The 20,724-nt window shown below is 39.4% G+C and overlaps 2 protein-coding genes across 2 annotated transcripts; both read right to left on the reverse strand.

The window, feature by feature from the left end:
* Window positions 1–820: 820 nt before the first annotated feature.
* On the reverse strand, window positions 821–13,042 carry mrc1a (mannose receptor, C type 1a). Its single transcript, XM_040127160.1, has 30 exons — window positions 12,898–13,042; window positions 12,364–12,765; window positions 10,986–11,159; window positions 10,218–10,373; window positions 10,015–10,128; window positions 9,706–9,846; window positions 9,407–9,589; window positions 8,344–8,501; window positions 8,126–8,242; window positions 7,910–8,025; window positions 7,511–7,659; window positions 6,787–6,986; window positions 6,581–6,696; window positions 6,405–6,486; window positions 6,166–6,310; window positions 5,996–6,034; window positions 5,263–5,426; window positions 5,035–5,099; window positions 4,770–4,870; window positions 4,524–4,663; window positions 4,167–4,275; window positions 3,864–4,036; window positions 3,230–3,335; window positions 2,850–3,082; window positions 2,581–2,746; window positions 2,317–2,469; window positions 2,114–2,230; window positions 1,721–1,879; window positions 1,611–1,643; window positions 821–1,518 (listed from the first exon to the last, which is right to left on the reverse strand). Exons 1-30 carry the CDS (start codon window positions 12,965–12,967, stop codon window positions 1,286–1,288), a joined length of 4,314 nt encoding a protein of 1,437 aa, XP_039983094.1. The 5' UTR covers window positions 12,968–13,042; the 3' UTR covers window positions 821–1,285.
* Window positions 13,043–14,959: 1,917 nt separating this feature from the next.
* On the reverse strand, window positions 14,960–19,812 carry LOC120790045 (transmembrane protein 236-like). Its single transcript, XM_040127303.1, has 4 exons — window positions 19,461–19,812; window positions 19,130–19,202; window positions 18,184–18,307; window positions 14,960–17,443 (listed from the first exon to the last, which is right to left on the reverse strand). The coding sequence occupies exons 1-4, from the start codon at window positions 19,730–19,732 to the stop codon at window positions 16,743–16,745; spliced, it is 1,170 nt and encodes a 389-aa protein (XP_039983237.1). The 5' UTR covers window positions 19,733–19,812; the 3' UTR covers window positions 14,960–16,742.
* Between the last annotated feature and the right edge of the window lie 912 nt (window positions 19,813–20,724).

A 20,724-nucleotide genomic window follows, 5' to 3' on the forward strand; every position in this document is an offset into this window, starting at 1 on the left:
TTGAATGGCAGAGCGATATTTTTAAATCTTGAAATTCAGATCTGATTATCTTTCATCTATGTACAACAAAAATCCAGAAAAGCAAAAATCCAGAAATGTTGCTGTTATTCACACCAAAGCCTACATAACTGAATAAGCATTTAGGTAGAGGACTTGGAGGAGACACAAGACCACAGGAAAATACGAACAAGGAAACATCATTCTTATATACAGTAGTTTTCTATCAAGTGTGGATGAGGCTGTAAGGGAGTTGCCCAGTAATGAGAGAAGTGGTTTTGATCACACTGATGGATATCGTGTTACGTGGCAAGGTTAGATTAGTCAAACAAACAACAATTTCTAAAAGTTTCCACAGAATGATTGGCCTCATCTCCTCCTAGCCTGACAGGCACCACTTACAGCTTCAAAAAAACTCATCAACGTCTCCTGTAATCACTTCCAAAAAAGGAGATCCATAAATGAAGAAGAGGGCTGATAGATTTTGTTCGGTTATTTATAGTGTTTGATAGAACAGACGTTATTCAGCGAGAGGGTTCAAGTTTGACTCTGAAGAGGTTTCGTAAGATCCCGGAGTATTTAACCTGATCAGGAACTCGTGTCTGCTGAGCATTTTGTGTCTGTCATCAAACCATTTTTTCTGTTCTTATAAAAAACCGCTTTAGGCACTTTTATTTATGTCACAATCCATCTCACCACAGTTCTCCAGAATTAGTAGTTAAACATTGTTGCTCTGTTGTTGGTCTTTCTGAAGAAAAACTAGCAAAAAGAGGACAATTCAGATTTGTTTATGTCATTTTTTTTTTATTCAGCATCTATTTACAATGTCGTAAGACAGAAATAGGCTGATGAACAGCCCATGGAGAATAATAAAGAGCAACCCAGTTGAGAAGAACCTGGCTAATGGCAGTAAAAAAAAAAAAAAAAATCTTCTCCTTTCTTGATTTTTTTTTTTTTTACATGTGTCTGGTCTACAAATGTTTTTGATTATGTTGATTGGTAAAGGTAAAAAAAATAAATCTTTACACATTTCACAAATCACATAATGATGGTAATATTTTATAGATTGTTCACTTATATTATCTTGTCTGTAATTCACTTGGTGCACTGCCAGTGCTTGCATCAATTATTGTATAATAATTATGATCATCATCATCTTTGACTCGGTCCTCTGTAAAAAGGGAAAACTCATTTTTGGCTGGTTGAGATTCAGTTCCCAGTAAAGTGACCCAAAATAAAGTATCACACCAAGATGAAAATCTCTGATCATATCATTTTCATGCTTTTTCTATGCTTTTTCATTTTGCTCTATGTTTGCCACCAGACCCTTGGTGTCTACTGCGGCTCGGATCGGACTGTTGAAATATAACTTGTTGTCAAAGGTGCATTCTCCCAAGACAGGGGTGGGTATCCGTTTACGGAAGAGGAGGAAGGAGCCAAGTCCAACTATGGCAATAACAACAAGCACTATAGCCACAGTGATGCCAGCAGACCCATGTGAGGCTTCTTTAACGACGTGGGCTAAGGAGGCAAAACATATAGAAGTATTAAGAGTGACATAATTAAAGTTTGAAACATCATATGCAATAGATATCTCAGATAAAATAACTTACCAACAGGTGGAGGCTTTTCTGTAGGTGTAATAACTGAAAAAAAGATGAATTGTTCATTGTAAGTTACTGATGGAGCAATTAAAAAGTACATAAAAGCTGATTAAATTTACCTTTGGGTGTTTTGCAGATGTAAGACCTATATCTGCTGCAGCTATTTGTACTCCACTGTCCACTGTCAGAATTTATGTCCACACATGAATCTGACTTTGGCATCCCTGTTTTCCAGTTGGTATAGTCCACAACGCTGTTATCGATCCACATCCACTCACCTGAAACAAAGGAAACTTGTTATCTTACCAACCAAAGCAGCTCACTCAGACACAGTAGGCATACACTGTTTCCCAATTAATTACTACCCTCTGACTGTATACAGTATACAATGACTAATGTTTTAATATATTGTTTTTGAAGCTTTTAGACAAGAAATTAACATATTTACATGGTGTTTTATGCTAACAAGAATGATGCAATACACAAATTTAGCTTCAATAAGCCATGCTCACCTTCATGGGTCTTGTACAGGCCAATCCAGAAGGTTTTGGCACCGTCCTGCAGAAGCTCCAGGTTCTTTTGTATGAACAGACTCTCTTGAGGGTCCTGAATACTCACCAGAGATGCACCTGACGAACACAGCCATAGTAGCATACTGTTCGATTTTACACGCATACAGATAACCATTTATCGGTAGAAATTCTTCATAACATACCCATTTTCAGGCATTCAACTGAGGCATGTGCCCAGTTGTCCACTACTGAGCTGAGGAAGGAATAACAATGGCTTCTGAAAGGTATCCAGGTTTTTCGCTTCTTCGGTTCTGGACAGTTGCCAGGAAGCTGCGGGGGTTCAGTGGGGGCTATGTCTGAAAAAAATACAGGAGACTACATCCTAGTCTCAGGGACTGGTGGAAAACCATTCTTAGAATTGGTTATGTACAGTATATACAAGAGAACTAACAGAGGGATTGTCTGACCTGGTGACCTCTTGCAAAGGGAATAGTACGTATTAGTACATGGTGCAGTCTTCCACGTTCTGTCCAAATCCATATACACACAGCCATAGTTGTTTTTAGGCTCATCTGTGCCCCATTTGGTGTAGGACAGAAGCCAGTTATCGACCCACTTGAACCGACCGTCAGTCTGTGAAAAGATATCACCACTTGCATTATGAGATAGAAGGTCCTTGTCTTAGTTTGAAAGCCTATTTGAACTAATGGTGTAGAATAACTGGTAGGTCCTTTACCACATTGCTGTTGAGGCCAAGCCACACAGGCTCATTGTGCTTGGAAATCTGCAAGGTGATGTATGCCTGGGTTACGGGGTTCAGGATACTGGCCAATTCTGCATCATCTGCTTGGCACTGCCTCCTCGCCTCATCCCATCTCATCCTCTGGGCCACCAGTTTGTAGGAATCATTGCCAAGCTTGTAGAAAGCCTTTGGTAACACAGTGGTGGGTGGGACTACAATCTGAGAATCTTTGTTAATAGGAAACACCAATTGTTAGTCACAATCACAAAAAACAAAAACAAAAAACAAAAAAAAAACCAAACAAACAAATAAATTCAGCTGAAATACCTTTACCTCATGGCCCGGTAGACTTGCCTTACTAATATTTCACTCACCAATGTTTCTTTTACAGATGAATCCTTTTTTTGAGAGACAGTCTTCCACTTTCCAGAATCCTGTTAGTTTGGAGATGCTGCCCACCATAATCACACAATCAAACATCTGTCAGGCAGAAAAGGGTAGTTTAGTTCAGCCTGGTTGCGCCATTTTCATGGGTTTTCCTTTCAAATTCCTTTTTTTTCAATGATGGTATGCACATACATTTGAAGTGAGAAGTTCAGATGACTGATGTAACTAACATAAAAGTATTAGAATACGGAAAATTAACACATATGCACATTTCATACATGCGTTTAAGCATAAAATTAAATCACTGCACAATATTAACAGTATTGTATATGTAGTCAGATGATTAATGGGGAAGAAAAAAAAATATAAGTCCTGCGACAAAAATGATTATTAATTTTTTGGACTTATGCTCAGTCAGTACTATCATTTTAGATGTCTGCGGTTAAGATAAACAAGGGTCTTTGGTAGAGTTCTTTTTCTTTTTTTTCTTGTGTCATTGACGATAATTTACACTTCGTTGCAACTAGTCTACAAGCAAATGGCCACAAGATTATTCAATTAAAGTGTAGGAGGGATAGAGAGTTGTACAGAAAATGACTTGGATATAGAAGTTAAAATAACCTCATCCATTAATGAATAACGTCCATCAGGCACTGTTGTTGGGTGCCCTTTGGCCCAGTTGGTGTATGAAATGCCTTTGCCGTCTGTCCACACAAAGTGCATCTCCCAGTTGACATCATTCATACCGATCCAAAAATCTTCATTGTATCTCAGCATCTGTGTTGTTAAGAAAGCTAAAAAGGAAGACACAATTACTCTTAAACTCCCCAAAATTGTGGTTTACTTACATAAGACTTAATCACCACATTGTGAAGTGTAACCCTTACAGACAACCACAAATGAAATGCTGCTCATATCACTCACCTTGCTCTTTCTCGTTGACGATAGAAACCAGATTTCCTCCCTGGTTTATGCAGTACGTCCTAGCGTCCTGCCAGTTCTTATTGTCATTTCCCACAGCAATTTTGTAGCACTGTATAAACAAGATGGCTCTGAGGTATAAGTTAGAATAACAAGCAAATGGACAGTAGATAACCAGTGTCCTTTCAAGCTTAGAGAAAATATGGGAATACGTTTTACCAGAACAGATTTATGCACATTGGAGAGTTTATGTCACATCCTGAAAGCAGGACCTTTGTCTCGGAAAAAGATATGCACACTATGCGTAGTGTCAGCACTGTATTGAAGTAATCTGTGTTGTATGCAGTTATTCGTAATTACCTTTCCTTGGAAAGATAGCCACTCTGGTGCGCATCCTCCCTTAGGAATAGGGGTGGGGGCCATTGTTGTATTGATAAAACTACTGCTTCTTTTGCAAATAGAGGGAAGCTCCATACCACAGTTAATATCATTCCAGTACCCTATATGTGCAAAGTTTACACAGAAAAAAATTTATAAAATGATTAGAAGAGGAAATTATTTATAAGCAAATCAACACAGTATGGATTGTCTCTGCTTTAGACTCACCCATGCTCTTGTATATAGTCACACAGTTTTCATCATTGTTAGCGAAGTTGGGCTCATTTTGTTCCCATGCAGTGTACGTTACAGGGGTGCCATCTAGCCAGCTAAGATTGCAAAAATTAAAATAAATAAGACACCACTAATTTAAAACGCTCATCACAATATCTGCATTTCTCTATTGTATCAAATGTCAGACTAGATTTGATGTGTGGCAAATGACAAATAGCCAGTATTCCTAGTGTTGTGCATTAATATTGTTGTGATTTACCTAAATGTCTTATCCAAATTCACTACCATGCCAATGTAGTACTGTCCTTCTGTGCCTTTCGATATCTGTTGGAACATAATGGTAAGAGAGACATTACATTGAGATTAAAGCAAAAAACAGTTGTTACGCACTGGGTTTCGGTGCTTTTGCCATCAGATTTTTGAGAACATACAGCATGCTGTCATATTGAATTTCAATGCTAAATATAAAATATTACAAATTTCTTGCCTGTTTCCAAAGGAACTTCCTCTCACTTTCCCCTGTGATGACCACAAGTTCACCAAAGTTTTTTTTACAGTAGGCTCTGGCAGCTTCCATAGCTAGGTTGTCAGTGTTGATGAAATATTGTGTGTCATTGTATATGACCCAGCCATCTTCTGTGGTGTTGTATACTGTAAAAGGAACAAAATAGTTAAGATGTACCACAGATACAGTATTTGGGATTGATGGAAAGAAGGATAAATGAGTCTACAGCCATAGTAGCAGCTCAGTGGGGCTGTACTTGTGAAAGGAGGTACTTTGAGCTAAATGCTAACGTCAGCATGCTAATATGCCTACAGTCACAATTCTAAAATGCTAATGTTTGGCAGGTATAATGTTTACCATGTTCATCATCTTAGTTTAGTGTGTTAGCATGCTAAGAGTTGCTAATTAGCACTAACTCAAAAAAACGTGAACGGAATGCCGTTGATTTAGCCGTTGGTAAACCGCTGGTTTAGCAATAATCAATCAATCACCAAACTGGACAAATTGAAATTTTGATGAAATCTCAGATGTTGGTGCTTTATGAAAAGTTAAAGGATCACCAAAGCCTTTACAATTCATCCATGAATGTCTGTGCGAAAGTTCACAGCAATAAAAAGAGACAAGTGGAAGGGAGAGAGTGTAACTCATAAATCAAGAAAATGAAAAGAAAGAGAGATAGAGGCTGCTTTGGGGACAGACTGCTGCTGAAACTTACCTGGTGCAATTACGGCAGGCTCAGGTTTGGGAGTCACACCTGAAAATACAAGAACCATGAAGGAGGAATCTAAATAGCAGGGTAAAGCTCTAAAGGAAATGTCACATAACTAGTTTAGATAAATGGCTCTATGTAAACTGGAGCTCCGTGATGAGACCAGTCGGTGTTACCTTTGCGTATCTGGCAAATCCAGTCATTGTAGGCCTCACAGTGCCGATCGTTCCAGTGCCGTCCGTAGTAAAACTGGACTTCTGCACAGTGTTCGTTGTCATTGTAGTTGTTTGGTTCCCCAAAGCCCCAGTTCTCAAAGCCATTCTAGATCACAGTTATTGGAAATACACATTATTAGGCCACGACTGATAATTACAGTGAGTAAAGCTTTTAGTGTTAACGATGAAGGACTACATACAGCAGAGCCATCAGTCCAGACAAAACCTTTATTGGTACCCATGGAGCTGAAGCCAATCCAAGCTGCATCAGAGGCATGAAACCTTTATGACAACAGAAAACACCGATACTGATTACATGAATGTATTATTAGAATAATATAATCTCTGACATATACGAGCTGGTAAATTAACATACGGAGCATTGCTTAGGTCCTGCATACTGTGGATGCTCATCAGGTCCCCACCAATGGCCTTGCAAAAGTTCTGCGCTTCATGCCATGTCTTCTTAAGGTCCTTTTTTTTTTTGTAAAGCTTTTTAATGAGTGAAAAAGAAAAACATCTTAAGTTTTATGTACTTGAAAGAGCACAAATTTCACATATTAGTTCAGTTTGTCCCCCTACCTTGTAGCAGACGTTCCTTTTACCAGCAGGGGTCCATCCAAGTGCACAGCTCAGGGCTGGGGTGGTGGGTGGAACTGTTGTCATCTGTACACCCTCCGCTGGTTTCTTGCAGATATACTTCTCGTTGTTGCTGCAGCTGACAACATCCCATAATCCAGCAAAAATCCCAGTTGTCATGGCAACACATCCTTGTTTTCTGTCTTTTATTAAACACACAGAAGGAGATGGGAAAAATATAGATAAACTGACCTAAAAAATGTAAAGATACAAAAGAAATACAGATTTATGACAATTAATTATGAGGGAGACATGAAAGTTTGTACTAAATTTCATGGCAATCATTCCAATAGTTATCGAGACATTTCACTCAGAACCACCAACGTGAACCTCGTGGTGTCACTAGAGCAAACGTTAGGGAATCTCCTAAGTCATAAGGATATATCATCTGGGAACCATGAATGTCTGTACAAAATTTCTTGGAAATCCATAGTTGTTTCAGTCTGGACCAAAACAGACCAACATAGCCTTCCAAAGAGCTATAATAGCTAGCATGGAACCTATAAACTGTTAAATCTACTACACATAGTGCTTCACAACTCTGCCAATCCAATCAACAAATAATTTGTACATGTACAGAACAGTACATATAAGTAGCTGCAGTAGATAATGTAAGATCCCTAGGAAGCAGAGATTTAATGTACAACTAATGAGAAGTGTGCTGTACCTGGCATTCCCACATTGAAATTAGTGAACGTGACCGTTCTTCTGGTGGTCCACTGGAAAGTGTTTCTGTCTACTGTGTTGGAAAAACCAGTCCAGAAGTACTTCTCTGGTCTTAAACCCATCAAACTGACCAGGAAGGCATTCTCATATCTGCATGAAAACATATAAAGGCAGAAAGGTGAGCAAAACAATGAATGAATCTTTACTTTTTGATACCACAAGGTGTAATGGCTCTATTGAAAACAGACTATTCTCGCCTTTATAAACTCAACACAGCATTCAACATTTGTTTTAAGTTATCATATTCATTGTAATCTTTTGGAAACAGGTGTTTCACATAATTTTTATTACTGAACTATGAAGAAAAAATTGCACATACTACATGAATATGAAAATATACCTGTCAGCCACATCCACCAGGTTACCGCCAGCCTCGGAGCATGCCCGCTTTGCCCCATCGAACGTTTTTCTCTCAGATCCAATATTGTAACAGTGTGAACCAAACCTGACTGAGCCCTTAAAATGATTTTTTTTAAAAAAAACAGTGAGTCTAAATCTGATCTGAAGGCTTTATTATAATATCAAACCTCAATTCAAAGGAAATGACGTCACTTACTAGCTTGCATCCAGGGTTGGCTTCCTCTTGGGTGCCTTCAGCTGGATTAGTGGAGGCTTTCTTCTTACAGATATACCCATATGTCTTTTCACACATGTGATCTGCCCAACTCCCATCCTGTATGAGCAATATATAAATGCTAAAACAGTACCACTCATTTGATAATACGACAATATTATAATTTAGCCCATTTGCATTTGGTGCCTGATGGGTGTTACCTTTCCTCTGATGAGGACGCAGTCTTCCTGGAGGTTGGTGGCATGAGATGGCTCACCAGTTTGCCACTGGGTGAAGGTAACGTGGGAGTGATCGGACCATTCAAACAGCATCTGGTTCCTCTGATCATTCAAGCCAATCCAGAGCACATCTGTCGGTACTAAGGGTTTTAAACACACATTTACTATGGTCATGGAGTGTAGTTTCACAGATTTGGTATCTTCTGTATTTAGTTTTGTTGTTCTTTAGATGAGTAGTTTGATGTTTTAAGAAATACACCTACTTGCTTTCATGCTGAGAGTTAGATAAGAGGATTGATGCCTTTCCCGTTTCTGTACGGTAAATATGAAGCTGCAGCCAGCACACGATTAGCTTAGCTTAGGGCAAAGACTGGAAACGGGGGGAAACATCTAGCCTGGCTCTGTCCATCAGTTACAAAAACTGCCTACCAACAGCTCTGAAGTTCATTAATTAACTTGTTATATTTTATTTGTTTATATGTACAGGAACTAGAATGTAAAAGCGACAAGTTGGGGTGCTTCACTATTTCTTGGCATGGAGACTACGCGTTTTCCAGGCAACCAGCAGAGATTTCAGGAAGTTACTGCGTCTGACCAATATAGCAGTTTGGCACATAACCCCCCCATAAAGCCACAAATTGCCATTTTTATATTTTGTTTTTGTATGGATTAAACAAATAAGATATAATGTTTTAACTGGAGAACCATATAGGTGTTTTTAAGTTGGATTTTATACTTTTACAGAGCAGACTAGCTGTTCCTCCCTTCTTCCAGTCTTTATGGTAAACTAAGCTAACCTCTCCTAGCTGTAGCTTCATATTCAACGAACAGGTATGAGAGTGGTTTCAAACTTCTCATCTAACTCTAAACGTCTAATTATTCCTTAAAAAAATTCGGATCAGTGTGTTTACTATTCACCAATTTAATGTCACAAAAAATAAAACTGTCATTAAGAGTTTCCATACTCATAACATTTAGCATAAATTGCTTTTGTTAAAAAAAAAAAGAATCAATGGAGAAAAAAACTGACTTATTTTACACTTACAATACCCAGACTGAGATATGATGAAGCTCTGCTCTTCTATATTGTGTATGCTGGCCAAATCTCCTCCATCTTTGTGGCATGCAGCCAAAGCATCCCTCCACATCTTTTTATTCCTCTCCAGGTACCAACAGTTACCGGCATAAGGAACCCAGTGACTGGGGCAGAAACTGGGCTGGTCTTTGCCTGTGGATAGAAACCAAAAAAGCTGAGAATATATTCAGATGTAGATACGTACCATGAAGACTTACTTGTAATAATAAACCTTATTCTGGTCATTTTGAATTATGATATTATTTTACTTGGTGGTGCGGGCAGGCTGGTAGAGTTTCCTTTGCGACAAATGTAACCAAGTTTCTTGGTGCAAGTGCTGCTCTCCCATTTTGAGGCTTTTGCAGCATTTAGGGTTGCACATGTAAGCCCAGGCTCCGATGACGGATGACCTGTAGGAAACATAGATCCATGTATTATTGTTTTTAATTTAAAACCATAATTGTATTTAACTGTAAATATGTATGGTTATTTTTGAAAGCCCTCTGTTTTTATCACATCAAATGAAAACATGACATACTGTACAATCATGTCCTATCACAGTGTATGTTTTTACTTACCTGGGGCCCAGTTTAAATACCTAAATGGATTTCCATTGCTCCACTGCCATCCACTCTCATAATCCAAGCTGTTCAATCCAATCCACAGCGATGTTCCGAAAGAATTTGTCAACCCTGTGTCAACACATGTATTATGAAGCTATTAATATTCAATAATATGAAAATGCGTGGTGTGGGTAGCTGATACGAGGTTAACTTTGTACCTGAAATGTATGACTGCTCATGTAGCTCTACAATGCTGAGGAGGTCAGCTCCCTGCTGCTGGCAGCTCTTTCTGGCCTGATGCCAGGTCAACACTGACTGTGCGTTCCTCTGATACTGAACCCCTGTGACTGGATCAGTGTCCCAACCTGAGGATGCTGGATTATGGTAAAGACACAAAATACCACAAATTATAAAACTGAGGGAAATTATTCACCACATGAAGTAAAAGTAATGTAATACCTGTTGATCTGAATGGATTCTAAGGACAATAAGTGTCTCAAAACTGGAAACTGAGCAATATCTTGTAGATTCTTATCTAGGACTGTGTTCTGTTTCCTTAAAAACTATAGTAAAAGTGCACTTGTTTTCTTTTCCTGTTCTCTTCCTGCCCCCGTTTTAGAGCAGCGTAAAGGGAAAGACAGGCCAGTGAGAAAAGGAAAACAAGGACAGTGCTGTGCTGACAACTCATGAGAGGAAGTGGTAGTGTTATTCTGCTGGGGTAGAGGAGGGGTCAGAAACAAGACCTGTCAGCACTGACCTCTTTGGTGATAGCACTTACAGAAATGACAGAAAAACAAAATAATTGTGTGTGGTTTGATTAAAAAAAGGCATTGTGATGTGTTTGGATGGTCCGCTGACTTCTTTGTAAAATCATTAGTCAAAGATAATATAGCATAGACATAACAAACTCTTTAAGAATTTTTTTTCAAATGTTAAGTTTATTGTAGCCTTCTGTGAGGTTGATAAGATTTGTTATTCACAGTTACCTTGGTTGGGACAAAAGCCCCATTTCTTTGCCTTATTGTAATCTTTCTCTGTGGCACACCACAGCTGTCCATCTGGTCGACCGTCCTTTGTGCATTCAGCGTACCACTTCTCCGCAAACTTAAAAGGGAACTGACAAGGGCCTCCAAATGCATTGCCCCCTAATGTGAAAATCTCTGAGGAGACAGATCAGGAAAAGTATATGGACATGTAATCATTACACCAATAAATTATTGTTAATCATGGGCATTCATTTTCTGTTCTTACAGCCTCCACTCTTCTGCGAGGGCTTTTCACAAGATTTTGGAACTTGGTTGCAGGGATTTGCTCCCATTCAGCCACAAGAGCACTGGTGAAGTAATTTATTGATGTTGGGTGAGAAGGCCTGGCTCACAGTTCCAGTTCACTCCGGAAGTGTTTGATAGGGTTGAGGTTATAGCTCTGTGCAAGCTCTGTGTCAGGTTCTTCCACACCAAACTTAGAGAGCAACTCTTTATGGACTTCTCATTGTACACGTGACGGGGGTGTTCTCATGTTGAAAAAGGGCCTTTCCCAAAACTCTGCCATAAAGATGAGAATTCACTGTTGTCTAAAATATCATTGTAGCTTTAAGTTTAATTGAAACTAAGGGGGCTATCAAAATGTACCATTTATGATGTGTTGGCTTGATCTTCCCATAGTGTTTTCTGACCATGACTTCTGCTCTTGAAATAGACAGAAACGATTGGTCTAATAGTCAGACCACAGATTTGGCAGGATCCTTTTGCTGTGCACTGATCCTTTTTTGGTGCACTGCATTTGGAGTTAGTCCCTTCATATCAAACAAAGCTTGATATTTGTGATGCTTTACCAACAGCGCCATTCTGGACAGTGAACTCTCAGCTGTCTAAAGCATGGGACAATTAACTGTGCTCACTGAAAGTTGCTAATACATTTTGACTTCCCTAAGTAAGACAGTGGTATAGTAGAGATTTAAAAAATTGTCAAGCAGAGTTCCTGGCATGTACATCTCTTAGGCAGACCCTTATTTAAAATTTAAATGATATTTAACTTATAGCCATTGCACCTGTTACTTGGTCTACATAGCAAACTTGCTATACATTGCAACTGTACAGTATCAAGAATTGAAGTATATTCTGAATATAGTATTACTTCTGTATAATGTATTTTTCTGCACTTGGAAACACAAACACTGAGTATGACTTCAATCTCCTAAGCATGAAGAAATGATGCACAATATTGTAAAACGCTGTTGAAGGACCCTCTGAAACACCTTTCCAAACTTCCTAGAAAGCTGAAGCACATTCCAGTTTAGATACCACTGTAGACAGTATTATAGGTTTGGCTTTTTTAAATCAATGGTAGACCAAGAATTCTTACCTTGATATCCCTTTGAACAAATGTCACCCCGAGTGCCAAATATCCTCCAGCGACTCCAAACGCCAGAGCCTTTGTAGATCATTATGTTCTTCTCATTTCGGTTGCCCCAGTTTAAGTGGAGGTCCTGGTCTTTTAGGCCAAAGAGAGTCTCGTTCTTGCATTGCCAGTGCTGGAGGTCACTGTTCTCATCACATTCAAAGAGGAGCACCTTAACCCAGTCTTTTATCTCTGTTGCCCCCAGACAGAGCTTGAGGGACAGACTGAGGAGGCGCAACTGGGAAGCCCAACGAAACTTCTGCTCTTTGGCATGAGGATCACAAGGTTGCAAAGTTAATGATGTGGCACTCTCCACTGTAACGCACTTGTTGTGGTCCTCGTTGAAGATCAGGAAAGAGCTACTGTCTAAAGCAAATAAAACAGCTTCAACAACACATCTCATACAATAGTTTCAAATGAATTTACAAGATGATTACTCTCATAACTTTACCCACAGCCAAGTTGAAAAGACAAAAAAAATGTGTCAGGGGTACGTACCAATGTCAGCAGTAATACAGAGAACTTGGAGGAGACAGAGGATCACAGCTAAATTGGAACAAGGTAACATTATCCTTGATGTTTAGTTTGCACTCAGTGGTGGAAGAAGTGGTGCGAGAGTTTGCCAGTCATGAAGAGAAGAGGTCTGGTGTGTGGTAAGGTGTGTGACATACAGCAACAATGACACAGAGACATGGCCCTTTCCCCCCTTCATCACACTGATGAATATCCTGTCACATGGGTGGTTAAGGTTGGTCAAACACAGCAATTTCCATGGGCATCCACAGAATTTTTAGCAGAGGAGAGGAATGCAGGAAGATGGGAGCAAGCAATCGCATCTTACCATTAAACAAGAAAACGGAGGTCACCAGTGATAGCTTCAAATAGAGCTCATTGTGTCAGGGTAGGACAATAAATCTATTTTTAATAAATCAAAGGCATAAGTGGAACAGGATGATGAATTTTGGGAATTTATTTATCAAAGCAGGCTTTCTTTTCAAGTTCAGTATGTTGCCTTTTTCTGAGATTTTTGAGCTACTATAAATAGCCCTTCGGTCAGTGCAAAATCTCTGCTTGGATAATGAACCCAGAGAGCTGATGTCATTCAACAAGACTGACTGAAGAAGTTTCAAGTGTCAGAAAACTGACTGAAGAAGTTTCAAGTGTCAGAAGATTTAGGTGAATCACATCTGATTAAGAATGTACCAGTTTCATAGTTATGCCGCAGTAAATGAGGATTAAACGAGGTTTTGCAGCACTTTGCTTATGTGACTTTTTTTGTGGGATAGTTGCCCCCAGGAGGTCCACTAGGCTTTCAGTGAGGAGTGCAGTGATGATACAGGTCAGGAGAAAGAGAGGACAGAAGGAAATCCTGCTTCCTATTGGGGGAAGTGAGTGGAGATCTGACCACTTTTAGCCTCAAACGGCAGGCATGCCCAGTAGTGCTGCTCAGACAAATAGGGTACATAAAAAAACTGTAAAATACCTGTTTGGACAATGATAAATTAAACACACAGATGTAGGAGAGTCTATCTGTAAACAATAAACAGTATATTTAATGAATTAAGTATTGTCTGCAACAATTTTGATGGTTTATCCCCTGGCCTTTTAAAACGAGAATGTGAGACTGTGTCCATTTCATTGCTTGTGCATTCTTGTCTGCCATGGTTTCTCTTCTGATACTACCACTAGGTGCTGCCAAAGTTAGAAAATTTAAAAATTCTACATTTATCTACATGCAATAAATTTTTTCAGTCTTTATTTGTGTAAAAGTGTGACTCATCTAAAATGAATCATACTTTTCAAAGTAAAACCGATTTTTGGAAGTGTATGTAGGTAATAAGTGATTGTAAATGCATTAAAGGAATAGTTAAGCTCAGCATAAAGACTGGTGAAACAAAAAAAATGGTGAAACAACGAAACTATTCCTTCAATGTAAACACAAAAGGCTGGTAGAAGAGATCAAATACACGCCAACATCAGTATGTAATAGTGAAAAATGCATGACTTGACTTGCTGAACAGTTTTCCAAGAGGGCTGAATGTTAAGGCTTGAGACATTAAAGTACACATGTGCAGATATTAAGAATCAGTCACAATTAAATATAGGTGGAACTTCCATATACTGGAAGGTGGACATAATATCACAAAAACATGTACAGTTTAATGCAAAAACCACTACAAAAGCCCAGTAACAAATAATATCTTTTTGCCATTGTGCCATTTTTTCCTGCTCTGAAAATTATGATATCCATGTTTCTGCAGGATTACAGGAAAGGAAGGTATGCGAATGTTTTGCAGAATAATGACAGGAAACATTTCCTCTTGGGGACTTATTGGGATGAAATGGGATAAATTCCAGTGTCAAAGGTTTAAATGAGGATCAAAACATGTGCCTTCAGTTCATGTCGGTACATTCTGCATACATGATAAATCACACAAGTGAAACTTAAAACATATTTGATTGATTGTCTTTATTAACCTTACCAAAATATATCTATCAATGATACAAATTCACACTTTGTTTTTCTTTTTGGAATATAACTTAGCAAAGAAAAACCTAATATAAATAACATGGATTTATGCTTTTACATATTCACTGCACTTTATGGTGATAGAAAAAAGTCTGCCAAAAATTCTCAAGTGACATTACAGGTACATTCCCAAAGTGCCATGCTTGGTGGGGGAGAGGGGTTTTAGGGGTAAAAAAAAGTACATTTGAACAAAAAGGTAAATAATACATAACATAACACTCATTTGACAAATAATGTCCTTTATGGGAAAACATTGCCTTAGAGCTCCCTTTTGGCCTGTGAAAAGTACCATCATACATTTTAACATAATATTTCATCGGTGTCACATACACAAATTCATACTTTAGTTTGGTTGCACCAGCTATTCTTAGATTCATTATTAAATTTGTTTAAAGCTTCTCAGTTCTTAACTACTAGATGATTTAATTGAACTAGTGATTTACTGAAATCCGCGTTGCATCCTTAGAACTTGACCCAATGTCTTAGTCAGACAAATCAAACAGGAAATCACTGTAGCACCACAAGCTGTGAAATAGCATAACTTCTATTTCTATATGCATATATGGAGAAATATGTGTGTTTCAGAATAAAGTGAAATAGTAGTATTCATGCAGCTTAGAGTGAGCAGGGAATTCCGGATAACACTAACCTAGCTTACGTTACTGGATCAAACGTTTCCGGCTTAAGGTTTCATAATTCAAAGTTGTTTTATTTTTGTGAAAAGTAATTCTTCCCAATTTACATCATTACAAAATAGCATTTCATCAAGGGTCATGTCAGATTTGTCAATCATATTCCACATTACTTCTTTTACTCCGCACTCTAAACGTGTCATATATTGGCAAGCTAACGTTAGCTTAGTTCTTTGATTCAGTTAGCTGTAAATATTAAACCTAGCAATTACTGGGTGTAAATTTTTAGTAACATCTAATCACTATGTAAGAGCTAGTTTCTGCAGTGCAACTTATTTTAATGTAGCGATGTGTAAATCTCTAGTAAATATTTATGTCATAACTAAGACACGAAATCTTTAAGTTTGTGTTTAAAGTTCCTCCAAAGTTCTTAACCACTAGCTAGTTTCAAACTGGTGATTTACTATATCAGGTTGTGATATTACAAGTTAAGACATTTTTAGCTAAAAAAATCAACGATGTAAATGAGTCGCTGTAGCATCACAGTCTGTAACATAACATAACCCCCACAAATTTTTTTGGGGGGGGGGCAATCATTTGTCAGTGTAGGAATTACTTTGTTTTATTCATATATGCATGCATGAAAAATGTTTCATTTAGCTGTTAGAAGCATCTCATTATGGTAACCTAACTGACAATATTTGGTTATTTAGTCTGTCATTAGGGCAGAGTTTTGTCATTTGAGCTATATTGTGTTTTTTTTTTTTAAATGTAATTTTAAATCCTTTTTAGACATCACCATTATTACCTGTTTCGTCAAATGTGTCGACCATATTAACTTACTCTTGCTGTAAATGGGTCCTTTATTAGCAAGCCAATGTTAGTTATGTTGTTAGCTAGTTCAGTTAGCTAACATTACATAACAGTTACATCGAAGCAGGTTAGGCTACTGGCTGAAACCTTTTAGCAAGAAGTAATCACTGTGTAAGAACTAGATTGTGTTGTGCAACCAGTTTTAATGTAGTGAATCTCCACTAACACTTATTTTGGCTAAGTATGAATTTACAAAGTGCTGGTGCAACCCCCTCTTGAATCAAAGGATCCTACAGATCTGGATTGTGCCAACCTATGCTCCTACTATGTGTTGTAATGTTGCACTGTTTTTGCTTGAAGTGTTGGTCTTAAAAGAACATCCTCTCTGTGTTGAAGACCCTCAGTTTGGTCATGAAGTTGAAATAGACAAAGGCCAGGCACACCAACAGGTTCTTCATCAGATAGAGGAGGGGTGTGACAAAGCCAAAGAAGGCAATGAGGCCAACACGCACAAAGAAAAAGGGCAAGTCCTGCAGAGCTACTCCTAGTGAGGAAAGCAGGGGGCTGTGGGGCATGACCACCACACGCAGGCAGGACAGGTAGCTGAAGATATAGATGGGGAACACCCAGCCTGAGTAGTAGACCAGGGGATGTCCTGCTACACGCATCATCTCCACCGTATCCATCCAGAACATAAAGCTGTCCACAAACACATCCGCTCGGGCATCGCTGGCGCACAGGAATCTCAGTGGACCCGTGTAGGCGTACGGAGATATGTGGTACGCTGTGGTGGTGCTCACTGATCGAGAGCTCAATCCAGAGATACTAAATGGTCTCCCAGCATTACCTGGTATCCCAGGGACTGTCCCGTTGGTCTCTGGTCGGGCCCCTGCTCCGTTCTGGTTCCTGTCACTGGGCTGGCTTGCAACTGGTGGTGCAGGAGTGGAGCCACCTTGCCCGGGCACAGCTGGCCCTGACACAGCTGGAGTGATAGGTGTTACAGGTGTTACCTGTTCCACATGTGTGAGGACAGTGGAGGGAATGTCAGTATCTCTCTCCATGTCATTAGCTGGGGAGACAAAAAGAATGATTTTCAAGACAATAGTCCAGTCAAAGAAGATTATACAGAGCAAAGCAAATCTGAAATTACATGTGCTGATGTTGCTTATCTTAATGTGGTGCTTGTACTCACATTGTTGCCTCTTTTTTTAATTTACCAAACACGACAAGAATCATAATGTTCAGAATGACTTTATTTTGAACATTGTTGGGCTAAAGTTGTGAGAAGAGAAACAGTGGGAAAAGTATAATAGCGATACAACAGGTCATCAAATCCTGTGATCATAAAAATGTAACTATTAATCTGCTGTGTAGTTGGAACCACAGCTTCATGAAACAGATGATGTTAAAATTCTAAAATAGGTAGGGTTTTAAAAAGGAACATCACAATAACAGGAGTTTACTCAAACCACCTCAGCATCCTTCTTTAGAAAAACGTTGCCGCAGCCTTGTCAGTTCAGCACTGTTTTATGAGAAGAAAGCTGGGTTGACAAATTTCCAGCTAATTTCTTGTGTTACACAGGTATTTTCCAACTTTGGGTACAGATCCAAAGGATAAGAAGTTCAATTGTGTCTGTAAATTATTCTGGATAAATGATATAAAGAACTATTTGCTGTATTTGTTGCCTCCAAGCTCCTGCAATGTAAAGCCAGGCTTGTATCACTGTATATATAGTTGGCAGAGGAAAGTTCAGGATCTATAGCACTCAGTGAGTGATTTGTGTAATGTGTTCAGAGAGCTGCGCTCACCCTGGCCAGTCAGTCTGCAGTGGCGTATCCGCTCCACAACGTCAATACAGATGAGAGAGAAGAGGACTAGTGATACGGGGAGCTCCGTGAATGTGTCATATTTCATGTTGTTATTTATCTGAACCTGGGCAACCGACCAGAAAATAATTAGTTTAACATACATTTTGACCAGAACATTTAATGTAATTATCTACTCACTTCCAGTCAATATAGAAGTTATCAGTTTACCTACAAACAATAATAATAATAATTTACATCAAACTGCCTATACTTCTGACCTCCTCTGTTTCAGAGTTTGTGGGCTAAATCAGTTGCAGCTTTGGTATTTTCCTGAGTCAGGACTTCATACCAACAGGAGACAGAACAAAGCAGACAAACTGGTTGCCTTAGTAGAATTTATGGCAGTTATGTAAAAGACACCAGATAAGCAAGGGCCAAAAGGTCAGGTTGGGCTTCAGAAAGGGCCACATAAAACAGCAAAGGATCTAGGCTGCAGCCAACAAGGAAGTGAAAATGTGCCTCATGGACAGATGATTTGACTGGGGCAGCTTGGACAGGAAGAGGAACCAAGCTGCTTATCAGTAGCTCCTTATCCATATAGCTGGATATTTCTCCCTTGAGAACCAAAAGGTTCCTCACAAATCATCACCTTTATTCCACTCACAGAGGTCTTACCCTTGGATTCCACTAATCTAAAAAAAATGGTATCATTTTGGTCCCAAATGTAAAGTTGCAGCAGGCATTTTGTTAACTTCCAAGCAACTTCTTTGGATGATAAACACAATCATAATATGTAAAAGTGGTCTAAATAATTACAATAAATGTTGTGGTCAATTATAGGCTGACTCTTATAGCAAATATAGATAAGATAAGGGTCATAATTTATTATCAGAATACAGATCAATTAATACAATAAGACTGATGTCAAACAATCTGCAACATGTACCTCAGAGCTGGCGATGAGAAAGGCAAAGCAGGGTAATGTGGATAGGATCACGTATACCAGGGCCACAGGCCTCCTGATACAAAGACAAAGGAAGGGAAAGACAAAATAGTAAGGAAGGAAGACAAAGGCAGTTGCAGGACTTGCCATATCATGATATTCACCAGCCAATTGCAGTACAAACCAGCTACAGGCCTGTTCAGACTCAAACTGGCTGGTCAGGTCTCAGTCAGTGCTGCACTGGGATCCCAGCTGCTGACCATACACAGCTACAAACAGTGCTGGACCTCCATTTTGGGCTCCTGACATAAGGACAAAGGCAGGAGAAACTCACCACTTCTTTCTCCCAATGAGAATCTTCTTTTTCATGAAGACCATGTACTTCAGGGGTACCCAGACCAGCAGGGCAGTGGAGGTGACATAGGCAATGGAGGAGGCCACGATCAACCAGTAAGCCGTGCTGCCGTCTCCAGGAGGCTGCGCCGAGGTTTTCACCTTTGCTACAATGATCGCAAACCTCTGCATGACGATGAAGAGCGGCACGCACAGGCCTGCAAACTGCAGCACCTCGCAAAGGGCGAACTTCAGCGTCCTCCCCGAGCCCATGCTGTAGCAGTTCAAAAAAAGAAAAAGAAGGGAGGGAGACGGGGGCTGTTGTCGCAGTGAGGCGACCCCTGTCCCTCTGAGAGCTGGTCAGGCCTCGGACCAGTGCATTGTCTGCCTCCACTAGCATTTTCCACACGGCACAGCCCTGGCTCTCTGCTCACCCAACTGCTTACACTGCACTAGGCATTGTGTACCTTGGTGTGATGGTGATGTGACTGGCCCTTTACTCTCTTTATATACAGGATACAAACAAAGGTTGTCGAACTCTGCACCCTGAAGGATATCTGTGTACTACAGGCATCTTGAAGGCGACAACTCAGTCAGTATTTTTGAAGCTAATATCTCATCTCACCACATAAGAGATGACTTGAATTATTCTAAGCATATAAAAAACATGTAGCTTTGCATTAATTAAACCTTATAATTAGCCTAAACATGTTTCTAAAACCGGACATATGTTCACAGCCACATAAAAAGCAACATCCAAAGGCCTGTGGCTGTGACCCCAACACACACAGGCCACAAGAAAACCCAAAGGCACTTGTAGCTCTTCTCATATTTATACATTGCCATCTAGTGGCAAATTTTGATAACTGTACAATTTCTGAAGCCCAGTGACGTAACAAAAGTTAGAAATATACTGTATCTGTGGTTTCACATCACAGCTTAATTTCTGCTGTTTCAACATACTATCTTTTTCTCAAATTGAGATTAATTGATAAAGGCTTGTCATGCCATAATAATGATAGTGACATGGGCCCTCTTTCCTCAAACAGACACGAAAAGCCAAAAGCCGAACCCAAAGCGCAAGCTTAAACTTGGGATCAGTGCTCTCTTTAGTTCAAACACCATTTGGGCAACAGTTTCCGGCTACGACCCTTTGTGTTAATGCACATTCAAGCTAATGATGATGTGAAAATGCTGCTGACTTGTTTCGTCTGGCGCTGACAACCTGTTCAGCGGGACATTGTGCCAGTGCTAAGCTCCCAAGA

The sequence above is a fragment of the Xiphias gladius genome, chromosome 5 (genome assembly GCF_016859285.1).
Source record: "Xiphias gladius isolate SHS-SW01 ecotype Sanya breed wild chromosome 5, ASM1685928v1, whole genome shotgun sequence".
NCBI classification, from domain to species: domain Eukaryota; kingdom Metazoa; phylum Chordata; class Actinopteri; order Istiophoriformes; family Xiphiidae; genus Xiphias; species Xiphias gladius.

Excerpts from the sequence above, each read along its gene's own strand:
- LOC120790045 (XM_040127303.1), bottom strand. The coding sequence starts at position 19,732 with ATGGGCTCGGGGAGGACGCTGAAGTTCGCCCTTTGCGAGGTGCTGCAG. Across the intron at positions 19,203-19,460 it reads CTCATTGGGAGAAAGAAGTG|GAGGCCTGTGGCCCTGGTAT; the intron begins GTGAGTTTCTCC and ends TCTTTGTATCAG. Across the intron at positions 18,308-19,129 it reads TTCTCATCGCCAGCTCTGAG|GTTCAGATAAATAACAACAT; the intron begins GTACATGTTGCA and ends TCGGTTGCCCAG.
- mrc1a (XM_040127160.1), bottom strand. The coding sequence starts at position 12,967 with ATGTTACCTTGTTCCAATTTAGCTGTGATCCTCTGTCTCCTCCAAGTT. Across the intron at positions 10,374-10,985 it reads GGGCTTTTGTCCCAACCAAG|CATCCTCAGGTTGGGACACT; the intron begins GTAACTGTGAAT and ends ACCATAATCCAG. Across the intron at positions 4,037-4,166 it reads CGTCAACGAGAAAGAGCAAG|CTTTCTTAACAACACAGATG; the intron begins GTGAGTGATATG and ends CTTCCTTTTTAG.